The sequence below is a fragment of the Loxodonta africana genome, chromosome 11 (assembly GCF_030014295.1).
Source record: "Loxodonta africana isolate mLoxAfr1 chromosome 11, mLoxAfr1.hap2, whole genome shotgun sequence".
Classification (NCBI taxonomy): Eukaryota; Metazoa; Chordata; class Mammalia; order Proboscidea; family Elephantidae; genus Loxodonta; species Loxodonta africana.
This window is the reverse complement of record NC_087352.1, coordinates 83,131,831-83,150,195: the sequence shown is the minus strand read 5'-3', so window position 1 is coordinate 83,150,195 and position 18,365 is coordinate 83,131,831. Positions and strand designations below refer to the sequence as shown.

The window sequence follows — 18,365 nt, the reverse complement described above, 5'->3', positions numbered from 1 at the left end:
ACGACAAACAAAAAACCAAACCCAGTGCCGTCGAGTTGATTCCGACTCATAGTGACCCTATAAGACACAGCAGAATTGCCCCATAGTTTCCAAGGAGCGCTGGCAGATTCAAACTGCCGACCCGTTGGTTAGCAGCCATAACACTTAACCACTACGCCACCAGGGTTCACGACAATAACCACATGACAAAGAATTACATCAAGCTTAAAACAAAATTTATTGATTATATATCCCTAGTGGGATAGTCCTTAGAGATAAGCATCTTATTGTCAGAGGCAGTATTGGTATGGGGCCCCTGGGAGGTACAAACAGTAAACCCACTTGGCTGCTAACAGAAAAATTGGAGGTTCAAGTCCACCCAGTGGAGTTTTAGAAGAAAGTCCTGGCAATCTACTTCTGAAAAGTCAGCCACTGAAAACCCTATGGCGCACAGTTTACTCTGACACACATGGGGTCACCATGAGTCAGAATCAACTCCATGGCAACCTTTTTTTTTTTTTAATATTGATATTGTTATAGTGGAATTAATTTTAATATATTACTCAGTATAAAGCACATATAGAAATACCATTAAGGAGCCACAATTTTTAGAGTAAGAGAGAAGAAATACTAATACATAAAATCAAAGTTAGTAAAAACCCTGTAATCTTTCATTTAAAGTGGAAATAACACTAAAAACTCAGTATTTTATTTACCTTTCCAAAAAAAATGTGTTTGCTAATTTTGTCCACTGAAAGGCTTAGAAACAATGAAAACCCTGTAATAATAAATGCTCCAAACACCCAAACTGTGGTCTCTTAATACCAATTCCCATAAAAAAAAATCCTTAGAAAAATGGCCGATTCCTGTCCTGGGGTAGGAATCTACAGAATGAGCCTGATATCACTCTCAAATTCTAAAAGTAAATAAGCCATATAAGAACACTGAAGTCATGTCAAAAGAACATAGGAGTCAAATGAAGAGGCTCCCACTGATCAAAGATAATTCTAGCATCATAAAGAATGGCTACAATGGATTTAAAGACATCAAAAATATAAAAATCTGTAAATTCAGATGATACTGCAAACAAAAATAATTGGTCACCTTTGCAGATTGCTAAGGACCAACTCATTTTTCTGAAAACTGATTGAAAGGGGGGTGGACAGAATCTTGGCTTGCCAGTAGGGACTCTCTTTCAGAGTAACCAATTCAACGATGAAAGACACTTTTTCTTGTTAAAAATAATAACAAATGCAGAAGGAATTGTAAAAGTAGAAATCCCCAGATCTCATCAACAAGCCTCCATTAAGGGGAACTCTGCAATGGATTACTCAGGCTGAGGTCAACTGTATCCATTGATCAATCTTAACATTACTAGAAATGCAGCAACCAAGCATGTTCCTCTTGATACAAGAAATACACAGCACCATCAATGAAATACTCTTGACAAAAAAAACTAAACCTAACTTCAATCAAGCCTCTCTAATTATCAGTTTACAGGCAATTAGATTGAAAAACATGTTAAAGGACCATGAGGATACAATCAACCAAATTCAGAATGTGAGAAATTCTACAGAACATATGAGCCAGTTTTTTCAAATAAATGGAGAATGAAAAAGAGAAACTGATAAAGATTAAATGCGACTTAAGACACAAATCAATCAATGTAATACAAAGACTTTGTTTGGATCTTGGGGCAAATAACAGTTAAAATATATTTTTGAGATGAGAGGGAATCACTTTCTAGATGGTAGACATTTGTTACTTTTGGTGATAGGAAAGGCAATTCCAAATATGGGTGAAACCAGCATAACCTGACCGGTAAATAAACACACTAAGAAGGGTATGGCAAAAATGGACAATTTTGGTAAATGCTATGGCATATACAATTTTGGAACAACCAAAAAATGTACGTGTGGTGACATAGGTAGATATGGATGCATATATATGTGTAGGAAGATATATGTGAGCAAATGCACGTGCATGTAGGTGCATCTGTAGGCCCATGTATATATATGTTTGTGTGTGTGTATATCCACCTATACAACAAACCACATAGACGGCACATTTATGGAGGCTTCCTAGATATCAAACAACTTACAGGATTGGTTTGCTGGGTCCAAAGCCTTGGAACCACAGCCTTGGAGGACAACTTAGTCACTTGGCACAACACAATTCACAAAATAATGTTCTATATCCTAGTTTGGTGAATAGCGTCTGGGGTCTTAAAAGCCTGCCAGTGGCCATCTAATATACAACTCATTGGTCTCTACTCGTATGGAGCAAAAGAGAAGGAAGGAACTCAAAGGCTCAAAAAAGAAACAAGTCCATGGGACTAACAGCTCATACAAACCACAACCTCTTCCAACCTGAGACCAGAAGAACTAGATGGTGCTAGGCTACTACTACCAACCATTCTGACCAGAGACACAACAGAAGGTCCCAGATAGAATGGGAGAAAAATGTAGAACAAAACTCAGATTCCTATTAGAGAGGCCCATAAAACAAAGTGAGACTAAAGGTACACACCAGCCCAGGGGCAGAGACTAGAAGGCAGGAGGGGACAGGAAAGCTGGTAATAAGGAAACCGAGGTCGAGAGGGAAGACTCCCGACATGTTGTGGGGTTGTTTATCAGTGCTGTAAAACAATATGTGTACTAACTATTAAATGAGAAACTAGTTTGTTCTATAAACCTTAATCTAAACCACAGTAAAAAATTTTTAAAAATCCTCAAATTCCTAAAAAAGGCCAGACAGAGACTAGAGGAACTCCCAATACTATTGCCCTAAGATACGCTTCCAACCTGGAATTGAAGCTATTTCTGCAGGTCACCTTGCAGCCAAATAATAGACTGGCTTATAAAATAAACAATATCACTCGCAATTAACGTGCTCCCTTAAACAATTAACTACGTGAGACCAAATGGTCAACAGTTACCCAAAATCAAAGATGAGAAGGCAAGGAGGGAAAGGGAAATTCAATCAAGGGAAACAGAACAAACAGAATGGAAATAATGAGAATGCTAACACACTGTAAAAGCTATAATTAATGACATGGAAAAATCTGCATAAAAATTGTTAAAGGGGAACCTAATTTACTATGTAAACTCTCACCTAAAACACAAACCATTATTAAAAAAACTTTTTTTAAATAAAATCAGGGAAAAATTAAAATAAATTGGTTATTATAAGATATTAAGAAATTATGGTTCATTTCATTTGGTGGAATAGTGGTATTTGGATGATGTTAAATAAAAAAGTCCTTATCTGCTAGAGAGGCATACTGAAGCATTTACCAGTGAAATTATATGATGTTTGGGATTTGCTCTGAATTACCCCTAAAATTAAAAAGTAAACGGGTGGATGGGTGGATGGGTGGGTAAAACTTCTTTAGGGAGGAAATCAATTCTAGGTAATTAATTCAAACTAAATATGAACGCAAAACAAAGCATCTAAATAATACCAAAAAAAACCTTCATAATATCAGAGTAGAGAAGATATACTAAACAAAAACTCAAAACTCACTAAATAAAAATGTGTTATACAATACATAACTCTAGATACTGGCAACTTCACGTTATTTCAAAGGTACTTACCGCTGGTAAGAGAGACTGCATATTTTGATTAGAATCTGCTATTGTAGCAAGGTAGACCAAGTTTGTATGCAACATCTGCTGATACCTATTAAAACAAAAGAAATATCATTAAAAAATAATTTTATTCCCGTATGCTTAAATACAAACAGCATTCTAATCATATCTAGAATTTAATAGAAGATTTATGTTATCTGAACATCAATAGTACTTCCAATTTTTTCTATTTCCTCTGCAAAAGAATTCCAAATAACACATTAAACAATAATAAACAGAAATCTTACTGTATGCCAGATACAGTTATAATTGTTTTATACATACATAGTAATTTTTTAAGTTAATTTAACCTCAAGCCAACATTATGAGGTAGGCATTCTCATTTTTCCCATTTTACAGGTGAGAAAACTGAGGTTTAGAAAGGTTAAACAATTTGTCCAAGACTGCACAGCTAGTGAATAGAGACATATACTCTCAGTAAACTGAAATATGTACTAGCTCCACACATTGTACAACTTGTTTTTTCCCCCAAGAGAACTAAAGTGAAGGAATTCAACAAAACTGATGCCCTTATACACTTCCACTGCCATTTACATGTTGCTCAGAATGTCAAACCCAAGTATTCTGCTAAACTGTTAGAAAGGAGGTAAGAACCACACATTTCTTCCCCTTCTCACTCTTGCAGCCATGATCAGCAATTTCCACATGCTTGCTTCAATTATGGAGCCCTGGTTGCTCAGTGGTTAAGAGGTCAGCTGCTAACCAAAAGGTCTGCAGTTCGAATCTACCAGCTGCTCCTTGGAAACCCTGTGGCGTAGTTCTACTCTATTTTATTGGGTCTCTCGGAGTCAAAATCGACTCGACAGCATCAGGTCTGGTTTGGTGAGTTTGCTTGCTTCAACTAAACTGCAAATCTACTAGGATTCATCATATAGAGAAGACGATGAACAGATTATCCCCTCCGTCAGCCAAAAAAAAAATTGTATGATAAACCACAGAGATGGAGGAAAAAATAGGACTTAAATAAAATCCTCATCATTCAAGCTAAATAGTTAAACATGATTATTGTAACTTACATTACACTGCATTACATTAGCTTATGTAAGCCTTTCTTCAAGGCCTGTCAAACTGCTTCACAAAAATTACAACCAAAAAAACCTTACGGAGCAGCCCTGTTCTGTTACACAAAGGGCTGCCATGAGTCGGTGTTGCCATGAGTCAGAGGCCGACTCTATGGCAAGCTAACAGCAACGACAAACCTTTCCTCAGAATTGTAAACTAACCCAGAAGACACCAGATTAAAATTAGCAGTGATCCAATTACTGACGTTTGGTCTCAGCATACGTGAGTGAATCAACGCAATTCTGTTCGGATACCAACTGCAAATGCAGTACTTTTTCCTCTGACTCTAACTACTAGAACTAGGTTAGATTTCACAAGTAAAAGGGCACAGTCCTCCAGACTGCCAAGTCTGCCCAAGGCTTCACATGCCAGTCATAAACTTGGGGGTCCCCGTAACACCCTCACTTCTGACCTCTGGCTACAAATTCGGAGTTTCCAATGCCCTTTGGAAACCCCGGCGGCATAGTGGTTAAGAGTTCGGCTGCTAACCAAAAGGTCAGCAGTTTGAATCCACCAGGCACTCCTTGGAAATCCTGTAAGGCAATTCTACTCCATCCTGTAGGGTCGCTATGAGTCAGAATTGACTCAAAAACAACAGGTTTGTTTTTTCTGTTGTTGTTTTTACTACCCTTTCAGAAGGCCAGCCATAAGCTAGGGGGTCTCCAGGGACCCTTCATTTATGACCTGCTGGGTACAAATTCGGGGGTTCCCTCTACTGCTCAGGAAGTCAACCATAAACTTGAGGATTCCCAGGGTCATCATCATTTCTGACCTGCTGGCTACAAATTCATAGATTTCCATTACCCTCCTCGATAATTCACTAGATTAACTCACAGAGCTCAGGAAAGCACTACACTTACGATTAGTTTTAGTATAGCAAAAGGGATAAAAATGAAGAGATACATAGGGCAAGGCCTGAGAGGGTCCCCAACGCAAAGTTTTCATGTCCCAAAAAAAGGACACGTCACCCTCCCAAGAACCAGTGTCTTTTACCAACAAGAAAGCTCATGGATATTCAGTGTCCAGAGCTTTTATGGGGATCTTAAGTAGACATGAAAGACTGAATTATTGCCCACATGTTTGAACTGAATCTCCACCCCTTTCACTCCCATGGTCTGGCTAGTATCACATGGTGGGTCTTTCTGGCCCAGCAAGCCCCCATCCAAGAGTCACCTCATTAGTATAAACCCTCAGGTGTGGTCTGGATAATATCACAGATAATAAAAACTCCAATCACTGTGAAAATTCGAAGGTTTTAGAAAGAACAAAGACCAAATTCTTTGGGTAAAATTCATTGTAAACCCCAAAACACGCATGTATTAAACCCCATAAATACAAATTTAAAACCTGTATCAAACTGTTTAGCTGCTTAGAATTTATTTACTAAAAAATACTGAATGCAACCAGAAAAACTAGACGGTATCCAGCTACTACCAATGACCACCCTGATAGGGAACACAAAAGAGTCCCTGACAAAGCAGGAGAAAAGTGTGGTACAGAATTCAAAAATCACCTAAAAACAGCAGTCTTAACGATCTGACTGAGACTAGAGGAACCCAGAAGACACGGTCCCTGTACTTTCTGTTAACACAGAGCTAAAACCATTCCCAAAGCCAGACTCTTCAGATTAGACTGGACTATAAAACAATGCTCATGAAGAGTGTGCGTGTTAGTTCAAGTAGTTAAAAAACAAGAGTAAATCGGCAGCTCCTGTCTGGAGGCGAGACGAGAAGGCAGAAAGGAATAGGAGCTCGTTGAATGGACATGGGAAATCCGGGGTGGAAAGGAGGAGTATGCTGTCACATTATAGTAATTGCAACTAGGGTCACATAACTATATGTGTATAAACTTTTTAGTGAGAAATTAACTTGAACTGTCAACTTTTGAATAAAGCAAAAAAAAAAAAATACTGAATGCAAATTAAAATAATGAAAAAGCCAAAAGAACTTCTTCAGCTAAATGAGTAGTCTAACATTCAGATCACCGATCAATTATATTTTCTAAAACAGATACCATTAAAGGAACCCAAGCAAATTCACTGTGTATACTCTTTTCCTATTAAAAACACTCATCTTCACTACTTTTTTCTTTTTAGAAGGGAAAAAAAGTATTTCTCACTGACCTTAAAAGTAGTTTCCCTGGATGGCACAGCTAAATGCTTGCTACTACCTAAAAGGTTGGTGGTTCAAACCCACCCAGAGGCCCTCAAGAGATAGGCCTGGCAATCTGCTCCTGAAAGGTCACCGCCTTGAACACCCTGTGGAGCAGTTCTCTGCACACAAGGGGTCACCAAGAGTTGTAATCAACCCGAGAGCAACTGACAACAACGCTGACAAGTCTATGCTCTCAGTGCTTCTCCTGACGTGTACACTATGCTATCCAACCAGACATTTGATATTTTTCTCTTATAGTGACCTTTATATAATCAAGGATCAGGGAAAAAATAACTATTATATTGTCCTGAATTATGCATAATGGTTAATTATTGTTGAAAAATTTCAAACAACACTAACAGGGACTACTACCTGGAACTACTTCACTCTTATGTAGGTATCTTGTTACTTAAGATACAGGGTTCCATAGTCCTGCCGTTTTCTAAAACAAACCAATTCTTTTTAATTAGAACATATAACTCATTTTAAAGTCTAGTCCTTCAATTTTTCCTTTTCCCTCCTTAGTACTTGAATGGTTGTATATACTCAGACATGAGACTTGCTAAGAACCACTGACCATGCCATCGAAACTAAAAAATGTCAAACCTTACTAAGAAACTATGGTTTGCTCATAACCTGTTAAGAAAAAAAAAAAAAAACTTAGTATCTTTTTAACTGGCAGTTAACAAACTATCATTAAAAAACTGTTATATCTAATCTGCCATACTAAAGCTTTATTTGTAAAATAATGGAGAAAGAGCTCTAAAGTCCCTTTCAGTTCAAGATACCTGTGAACCTATAAATATAGCATTTATTTAGGGAGTAGTTTAATTTTAAGACATTTCTCCAACTCCCTCCCTACCCACAAAATCTTTTTAACATTTAATTTGAAATAATTTCAAACTTATAGAAGTTTCAAGAATAGAATAAAGAACTCTCATATACCATTCTCCTAAATTCCCCAATTCTTAGCATTTGACCACATCTTATCATTCTGTCTCTATACCTACACAGGCATCAACGTACATAAACATTTTTTTTCAAAACCATCTGAGTCAACTACATACCTAATATTCCATTACTTCTAATAATTCACTGTTAGCTTCCCCAAAACAAGGATATTCCCCTATATAACTAGAGTATAACCATCATAACCAGGAAATTAACAGGTAAAAATAATTATTCTAGATCAGTACCTCTCAACTTTTAGCACTCCATGGATGACTTGAGGTATCGATCTCTTTACCACTGATGATTATCTCCATAGTTAACTAATTTTTTCTTAATCTTTTCAAACACAAACAAACAATATTCATCAAGAAACAATTTAAAATCATCTGCCCTGCAATCATTTTTGATACATGGTGACCCCATGTGTTGAAGAGTAGAACTGTGCTCCACAGGGTTTTCAATGACTGTGACTTTTAGGAAGAAGATCCCAGGCCTGCCTTCCAATGTGCCTTTGGGTGGATTCAAGCTGCCAACCTTTCAGTTCATAGTTGGGTACTTGCTTAACCATTTGCACCACCCGAAGCCTCCAAGAAACAAAATACGTAAAATAAATAGAAATAGCCATATAAAATGCAAAATAAACAAGACATTAAAAAATGTAACCTGACACCAAGATCTTAGTTTCTAAATATTGTTTTCCAATAAAAAGAACCAGGACTTGGAGAAATGAGTGACTGCAGGTTGAGGCTGGAAAGTACAAAATAAGCCTAGAGCATTTCATGGTGCAAGAAAACACTCAAAAAATAATGGAGACACATCAAAAAGCTTGAAGGGCTCCCAGTGACAAAATTTGAGACAGTCTGAGAAAGAAAACAACAGAATAACCCAGCAATATAATAAGAATCTATTGCTCCATTCAGATATAAATAAATGAATAAATAAGTAGGTGGAGAGGAGGGGAAATTTCTCCTAACTGGTTCCAAGTAAATGTAGAAGGAATGACGGATTTATTTACCATTTGGCAATCACCACAGTATTAACTGCTTCAGGCCAAGAATCACTAGTGGATGCTAAATTTGCTGTTAAAGTGTGATGAGAAATAGTGAGTCTCAAGGTATCTCCCCGATATGATATGTATTAATTACAAAAAGAGAAACAGTAACTGTACAGAGAAAAAACTGACATGTACCACCTTAATGAAATGATCAAAAGCATCACTAATATTGGGACGAACCGACACCATGTGGCTACTATGGACACACAGAGGATACAACATCCGGTCTGTGGCACACCTGACAAAAATGCAATCTGAATCTAATCATACGTAAACACCAGTCTCACTTAAAACGAAGGCTATTCTACAAAATGTCTACATCAATAAAAATAATACTGAACTTAAAACATACTAAAGAGACATGACAACAAATGTAGCATCTGATGCTGAATGGGATCAAGGACCAGAAAAAATACACTTCATGTATGATGTGGAGATATAGTATGGCATTCTTGATTTTAACAGTTATACTGTGGTTATAGAACAATAGGTGCTTGCTTTTAGGAAATACACATTGAGGTTCTTAAAGGTAAGAGAGAAGATACTTCTATTAGTCTCTACTTGTCAGGTGCGAAAGAGAAAGAAGGAAACCAAAGTTTCGGAGAAGAACCTAACCTACGGGGCTAACAGCCTACAAAAGCCATGGCCTTACCTAACCTGACACCAGAAGAACTAGATGGTGCCTGGCTACTACTGCCCACCATTCTAATGAGAGCCACAACAGATGGACCCTGACAGATGGGAGAAAAACATGGAAAAAAAAACAGGACTCAAATTCTTAAGAAGTCCAGACTTAATGAACCACTTGAGACTACAGGACTCCCTGAAACTATCACCCTGAGATATCTTTAAACTTTGAACTGAAACTATCCTAAGGTCACCTTTTAGCAAAATAACACATTGGCACACAAAACAAAGGGTATTACCAAAGAAGAAGGTACTCTGTTAAAAAACTAGCTATATGAAACCAAATGATCAACAATTACTATAAAGCAAAGATGAGAAGATAAGGGTTCAGGGAAACGGAAGTATTGGAAATAGAACCACCAGAACGTAGAATGTTGACACACTATGAAAAATATAACTAATGTCAGGGAATAATTTGTGTAGAAATTGTCAAATGGGAACCGAATTTGCTGTGTATACTTTAACCAAAAACACAATAAAATATTATCCAAATAAAAACAAGGTAAGAGAGAATTATATCTGTACTTATTATCAAATATTTTAGAAAAACAATGTGGGGAAAATGAATGATGAACTATGTTAGCATTAATGGAATGTTAGTGGAAGGTATACAGAAATTTCCTGTACTATTTTAGAAACATTTTTGGGAATTATTTCAAAATAAAAAGATACTACAACTTTTCATCCATTGTTGTTAGATGCCCAGGTTGGTTCCACCTCATAACAACTCTATGTAAAACAGAATGAAACACTGCCCAGTCTTGTGCCATCCTCACAATCGTTGCTATGCTTGAGACCATCATTGCAGCCACTGTGTCAATCCATCTAATAGAGGGTTTCCTCTCTTTCACCGACCCTGTACTTTACCAACCATAACGTCCTTCTCCAGGGACTGGTCCGTCCTGATAACACGTCCAAAGCATGTGAGACGAAATCACACCTTCCTCGCTTCTAAGGACCATTCTGGCTGTATTCTTCCACGACCAATTTGTTCGTTCTTCTGTCAGTCCATAGTATATTCAATACTCTTTGCCAACGCCATAATTCAATTGCATCAATTCTTCTTCAGTTTTCCTTATTCACTGTCCAGCTTCCGCATGTATACGAGGTGACTGAAAATACCATGGCTTGAATCAGGCACAGCTTAGTCCTCAAAGTGACATCCTTGCTTTTAAATACTTAAAGGGGTCTTTTGCAGTAGATTTGCACGCTGCAATACTTCATTTGACTTCTTGGCTGCTTCCAAGGGCGCTGACTGTGGACCCAAGTAAAATGAAATCCTTGACAACATTTTCTCCATTTATCATGATGATGCTTATTGGTCCAGTTGTGAGGATTTTTGTTTTCTTTATGTTGAGGTGTAATCCATACTAAACACTGCAGTCTTTCATCTTCATCAGTGAGTGCTTCAAGACCTCTTCACTTTCAGCAAGCAAGGATGTGCCAACTGCCTATCAAAGGTTTTTAATGAGTCTTCCTTCAATCCTGATGCCATGTTCTTCTTCATACAGTTCAGCTTCTTGGATTATTTGCTCAGCATACAAATTGAATTAAGTATGGTGAAATAACACAACACTGATGCACACCTTTCCTGATTTTAAACCACGCATTTTCACCAATTACATGTGCAAAAATTTTTTAAAGATACCCACTATACATTAAGGAGCCCTGGTGAAGCAGCAGTTATTTGGTTGTTTACCAAAAGGTCAACAGTTCAAACCCACCAGTCACTCCAAAAGATGTGGCAATCTGCTTCCATAAAGATTACAGCAGTTCTACTCTGTCCTACAGGTTTGCTATGAGTCAGAATCGACTCAACAGCACGTTACAACAATAATATCCATTGCTGACATCGGTGGCTAGAAACCGGTGATCTGCAAAGACACACAATCTTTTTGCAGGATAATCTGGCAACTTACCATGGTCTTTAACCCAGCAACTGCATTTATAAAACTCTAACCTACATACCCACTAACCTACATAGATACTAAAAACAGAACAACTACATATATGTTTATTTAGATGTGAGTGCTTATGTGTAAATGCACAGAAGAATGCTTATAAGGATACATGCTACAGCATTAAAAACAGTTACCTTGTGTGGAGAAGAGAGAAAAATAAGAATGAGAAGTAAAAGACGACTTACTTTTAATTCTACAAACTTTTATAACTTATGGCTTTTTTACAATGACTGTATATGATGTTTCTAATTTTAAAATAATTTTTAAACATGGGGAAAAAGAAAAGTAATAATGAGAGACTATAAAATAGATAACCAGTTACCATCAAGTCAACCCCAACTCATAGCTACCTCTCGTGTATCAGGGTAGAACTGCGCTCCACGGAGCTTTCAACAGCTGATTTTTTGGAAGCAGACTGCCAGGCCTTTCTTTCAAGGCACGTCTGGGTGTACTTGAATCTCTAACCTTTCGGTCAGCAGCTCAGCATGTTAACTATTTGCCCATCCAGTGTGCAAATTGGATAAAGGATGAACTCAATAATAGCAAGAGACCGGCACAACCATGAAAACCACGCAGAACAAAAGTCTGGGTTGCTGGGAAAATCTGCCTGAGACTGAACTACCAGCAAGCTCTCTAGGAAAGACAGATGCGCCCCAAAACATGCGCCCCAAAACAACGGTGAGAACAAAATATCCTGGAGCTGTACCGTCAATGTGGTAGGCACCAGACACGTTTATTCTCCACCTGAAATGTGGCTAGTCCAAAATAAGATGCGCTACATGAGTAAAGTACACAATAGATTCCAAAGACTTAATTTTAAAAAACATAAAATATCTCAATATTTTTATATGGATTATAAACTCAAATATTATTTTACAAGTATTAGGTTAAATGGAATATATGACTAAAACTCTTTTTCACTGGGGTTGGGTTGGGGATTAGAAAACTGGGTGCAGTGGTGGTTCAATGGTAGAATTTTCACTTTCCATGTGGAAAACCCAGGTTCAAGACTCAGCCAATACATCTTATTTGCAGCCACCTCCCATCTCTCAGCAGAGGCTTGAGTGTTGCTATGATGCTGAGCAGGTTTCACAGAAGCTTCCAGATAAAGACTAGGAAGAAAGGCCTGGCAATCTACTTCCAAAAATCAGCTACTGAAAATCCTATGGATCAAAACAGTCCAATTCACAACTAATCATGGGGATGGCACAAAGCCAGGCAAAACCCCACTATACATGGGGTCGCCATGAGTCAGGGCTGACCCAACAGTAGCTAACAGCAACTGCGCTAAAAAATTTTAAATTATGTGTATCGTTCACATTCTATTTTCTATAGGACAGTGCTATTTTAGAGATTTTTGATAAAATATTCAATTTGTTCCACAGTATCAGATTCTACTAGGAAATACTGTTTACTTCAGACACATCACTTCAAAATAAGAAACTCTGGTCCTTTATGAACAATAATTAATTCCCTACTTATGAGACAAGCTTCGCTTTCTCAACCACATAAATGAATGCAACTCAGTATCTTATATATGTGAAGATCTAACTTTTCCACACATAAGACTATACACAAACAAAGTCACTATTTTATAACGTAGGATAAAATAAGGAAAAAAAAACTTACACCTCCTCTACCCACCTCCTAAAGAGCAAATTTTTCTTTTGCAAAAATCAAGAAAAGTCACACCAAAACTTGTATACAAATGTTCACAGCAGCATTATTCATGAGAGCCAAAAACTGGGAACAACTCAAATGTTCACCAACTAATACATAAATAAAATATGGTATAACCATACAATACAAAATAATTCATTAGTAAAAAGGAATAAAGTACTGATACATGCTACAACATGGATGAACCTTGAAAACATTATACTAGGTTAAAAAAGAGTCAATCACAAAATATCACATACTGTATGATTCTATTTACATGAAATCTCCACAATAGGGAAATCTACACAGACAGAAAGTACCCAAATTAGTGGTTGCCTCAGGCTCAGAGGTGGGAGGAATGGAATGATGAGTGACTGCTAATAGGTTGGGGATTTTTAGGGGGGCTGATGAAAATAATAAAAAACTGATTGTGGTAATGGCTCTACAACGCTGTGAATATAATAAAAACCACTGAATTGCATACTTTAAATAGGTAAATTATATACGTGATCTGTATTTCAATTACGTTATTTTTTTTTAAAGTAAAGCAAAAAATAACACAGAAAAATCAATACAAAAAAGGTTGCATAGTAATCTTACTGAGAACATTCTGAGGTCTTTCCTTTATTTTGATAGTCCATTATACACTGAATAAGATGGTTATTTTCATCCAACATCTGAAATAAAATTAGAAAAAGTTTATTACAAGTTTAAAAAACTAGAAAACTGGGGGGGGGGGGGTTAACAAATACTGTTTTTAGAAGAACTTTAAAGTAGATTGCCTAATGAATCACTGTTACCCCAAAGCAATCATTACACATTATTAAAAATCATTAAACAAACATGGTAATATAAAAAACAAAATTCCCTTAAAATTATTTTTTGTTAAATGTTGCTACCTGATACTACAATCTAGATATTTTTTAATTCATTTTAATACCTTAAATAAAATTTCAGAGATTAGTGAATTCAGCTTTCTCATATATATTTCATCATATATTATGAAATTAAATATTAAACTGTTTAAGTATATTGATTTATATATTAAACTGCTTAAATCTATTGAAAAAAATCTACTGAAAAAATACCGAATGCACAGTTCATATATACAGCTCTTTTAGTAACTGATTTTTTCCTTAGGTTTCTTGAAATGTTTTATCTACATAGGAATTGAATCCACTCAGATCTATTACATATATAATATATGGTTCACCACAGAAAATCTTATTTTACATCTTTGGAATGATAATTTGTTTAATCAACAATTCTTTTAACACCTCTATGCCCATGTTCTCCCTCTGAATTTTTACCTAAAGCCTAGAAGAGAAAATCGGGAGTTTTTTTTTTTTTTTATTCAAATATTTCTCTCTCCTCAATAGAAGCTGTAGTTAATTATGACTAAAAGTTAAGAGTCCAAGTTGACTTTGCAGTAAATTCATGAAAACATCAGTCCAGCAGACTTGACATGTTTGCTGGCTAGCTGCCAAGTGTTGTACAGTATGGTTTTGCCATTCCCCAAATACAGCGTAATAATCAAATACAATAATTTCTATGCATGTAAAATACTTACGGCAAACTTTATGAGCTTCTTATATAAGTTACCCCAAGAGTTTTTAAAAAAAGCATTTTATCATTCTACCATCTTATAATGACTCAATGGAATCCTGGCTTTAAGGGCTAATTAATCTACATAAAAGGGCACTGAGGAAAAAATACTGATGTAGCAACTGGAAAGCTGGTTAGTTTCAGCGCCAGCTTTGCTATCCTAAACAAAGTACTTAACTTTTCAGGCGCTCATTTATCTGTAAAATCAAGGGACTAGAGCAGATGAGCAAGTGTTCCTCCTGAACTTGCCATTCAATGAAAACATGGGGCATAGCACCAAATCATTCTATCACAACTATCTAGGTAGCAATTTAACTGTTGCAGGAGTAAAGATGTGGCAGTCTCCTTCAGTGAAGATTTACTGCCTTGGAAACCCTAAGGGCAGTTCTACTCTGTCCCATTGGATCTCCTGAGTCGGAATCGATTGGATGGCAATGGTTTTGGTTTGATAACACTTAATTAAAAAGAAAGACCCACTTAACATTAATTGTAACTTTTTTTCTGCAAACGAATCACTCTTCACTTGTTAGAAAAAATTAATATACCCTTCTAATTACTGCAGTTATTTCTTAAACAGAATCACATAATGCAAAAATAGAAAAAAAAAAAAACCCTTGAAATGACATTAATCTAATCCTCAACATAAAATTTCTGCAACATATCATTTCAGTATATTCCTCAACCTCACAAACTTCACCGTTAAGAATGTCTTGTATCTAACGTCAATCCCTCACATTGTAGAATGAGGCATTTAATTTGAAATCCACTTTCTCTTCTCATCTGGGGATGAAAAATAATTGATCAGCATCCTTTAAATTATCACCCATGACAAATATCTTAAGAAAAATTCTTTACAGGAAAAAAGTAAATATAGAAAAACTCGGGACTGTTTCTACATCCTAAAAAGAAAAACAAGCGCCTTCAGAAACATGTGCCTGTGTGTGTGTGTGCGCACACGCACGCGCGCACACGCTGTTTGCCAGGCTGCAGATTTAGCCCAATGCACTATATGAAGCACCACATTTCCAGTCACTGCCAAGACAATTTATTCATAAAATTAAGCAACAGTTGGGCAAATGTCAAACGCCACACTACATAGAAGCTTAAAGTAAACAGAAGCCGATTAACATACTCTATTGGGGACACAATGGTGTCCTAAGTGGTACTAAAAGCTGACTTCTATTTTCATCCTTGCTTCAGTGCATAAAACCAAATCGAAACAGCTAAGGTAAACACTTATTTTAGGAAGTAATTTTTTAAAGTCCGACTGAGTAAAATTTAGAATGCAGCCTTGCTCACAGGCAACGAGGGGTAAAAAAAAAAAAAAAGGACAATAAAAAACCTTTGTGTCCCAAACTGGCAGCTACACAACAGAAACAGCGGTAGCACTACACTCTAACGGGGACACAGCTCCCTGTGTATTTATCACAAATTATAATTTGTCTCGATCATCGGAGTGTTTCCACCACTGGACTGTACACTCCATGAAGGCAGGAAGCATGCCTCACCACTGTAGCTTCACCATCTAAAATAGGCGCTCAGTAAATACTTGCTTCATCTGCAAACGGTTATGGGGTGACTCAAGACAGGGGAAGGGGACTCCTAAGGTAACCCCGAAGCCCGTAGGGTCCTCCCTCGCCCGCCCCTCAGTGTCTCCCGAGTCCTCCTGGGTGCTCCCCAACTCCGTTGGAGTCTGGGGGCAGGCAGAGAGGCGGGGTTGACCAGCGCTTCGAGTTTCACCCCGACTCCCGCGACCCCAGGTCGGGTCTGCGCCAAGCAGCAGCGCGCGGGGCGGGGCGACGCCAAAGTAACTCCGGAGCTACGCGCGGGGGCGCGGGGGGCGCCGACTCCGAGCAACAGCCTGTCCTCGCTCGGCCCCGCTGCTGGGCGCACGCGCCCCGCTGCCCAAACGCCGCCCCATCCCTAGAGAAATCAGGCAGCGCTTAATTGGGCTTTTGTGCTTGAAGGAAAGAGCCTAAACACGCGAAGACTCCTCGAGAAAACTGGTTCGGCCTCTTCGCCACCCACTCGGGCACAGCCCGCGGCTCTGGTTCCCACACGACTGCTTCCCAGCAGGCCCGCCTCCGCCCCCGGCCGGGCCGACTCCCGGCCGGCCCTGCCCCAGTGTCTCTCCCAAAGGCGGGGTGGGCCTGGCATCCCCGACCCGCAAGGTTTCACCTTCTGAATAGCAGCGGGGGTGATCTCCCCCTTGCCTCGCTGCCTCGGGGCTGCGAACGCCACAGACATGTTGCCGCCGTCACCACTATCAGCAAGTCCCGAGCGCTCCGAGTGAACGGCAAACTGGGGAAAGACGCCGGCCTCCGGGTTAAACCACCTCTGGAAAAAGGGGAGGGGGATTCTCCGGTGCCGAACAAACCATCAGCCGGTCTGGCCCTAAGAAGAAACTCTCACCCGCGAAATTTTTGTTTTTACTTATTATTTAGGAACGACAGCTCCAGTATAACTTCCCTGTTCTTGACTGTCCCCGCATCTCTTAGCCTTTCTTTATCCAGCTCCCCCCCTTTAGTTTTTGCCAATGGTAAGGCCGCGCCCCAGCCCTCCCTCCGCTTCAGCGATTCAGGAAATGGTCCCGCCGCCGCGGGAGAGAGAGAGGCTGGGGCAGCCCCTGTCACAGGAAATGCTAGCGACCCGAGCCGGCCCGCCCCTTTCGCGTTGCTGCAACTTGCCTCCCTCCCCGGCGCGCTGAAGCGTCGGTCCAACTGCGTTTCAGTGGTCCGTTTTGGACCTAATTTAGTTTTCCTAACTCCCTTCTCACTCCTGGGAAGAAGTAGCCGACTGGACTTGTCCGGGTCCTCGCCACGGTGCGGGGCAGGACGGGGCAGCCCGGAGAGGGGTGGGTCAGGACCTGGGAGGTCATGCAAACCCGGGTAACAGCAGCCAAGATGAAGCAGAGGTGCAAGGAGTATGTGAACGCGGATTCGCTGGTTTAAACAGCTCGGCTACGCCCCAGATGCGCACCTCCGAGTCCACGGTCTCGCACGCGCACAAAGTCGAGCCTAACAATTGAAAAGTAAGCCTGACGCAAAATAGGGAAACGAGGGTTGTGTCCTGTACTTAGGGGCAGTCAACCACCTTGACCAGGGCGACCATAGGAGCACATCTCTTGAGACAAACCCTTGCATAAGTGATGATTTCAACTGAGTTGGATCTTTGGAACTGAATTTTGAGATACAGTACCCTCACTGTTTCCTTTTACAGTTATATTTTGGTGGTGTTGTTAGTTGCCCTGGAGTCCATTCTGGCTCAATGGAGACCCCATGTGTGCAGAACAGAATTGTTCCATAGGGCTTTCAAGGCTGTGACCTTTCAGGAGCAGATAAGCAGGCCTGTCTTCCAGAGAGGGCTGGTTCCAACAGCTTAACCGTTTTTGCCGCCCTAAAACCAAACCTATTGCGGTTGAGTGGATCCTGACTCATAATGGTTCTGTAGAACAGAGTAGAACTGTTACATCTTGTTAATGGAAGCAGGCGGCCACATCTTTCTCCCTGGAGCAGGCAGGTGGATTCTAACCGGGTGGGGTTCTTTACGAAACCCCATCTATAATCAGATAAAACGAATCAACAATTACTTAAAACAAAGGTTG

General features: G+C 39.1%; 1 protein-coding gene across 4 annotated transcripts in view; it reads right to left on the bottom strand.

The window, feature by feature from the left end:
* Window positions 1-17,073, bottom strand: part of SS18 (SS18 subunit of BAF chromatin remodeling complex) — a 99,129-nt gene extending 82,056 nt beyond the window's left edge. The window contains exons 1-3 of one of the 4 annotated variants that reach the window (XM_023543913.2): window positions 16,940-17,073; window positions 13,757-13,833; window positions 3,576-3,660 (exon numbers count right to left, since the gene is read on the bottom strand). In XM_023543913.2, coding sequence (XP_023399681.1) covers window positions 3,576-3,660; window positions 13,757-13,833; window positions 16,940-17,008 — 231 coding nt within the window. In that variant the 5' untranslated portion in view covers window positions 17,009-17,073. The remainder of the gene's footprint in view (window positions 1-3,575; window positions 3,661-13,756; window positions 13,834-16,939) is intronic. The other 3 variants (XM_010586802.3, XM_010586803.3, XM_023543912.2) reach the window with 3 other exon arrangements.
* Window positions 17,074-18,365: the final 1,292 nt, after the last annotated feature.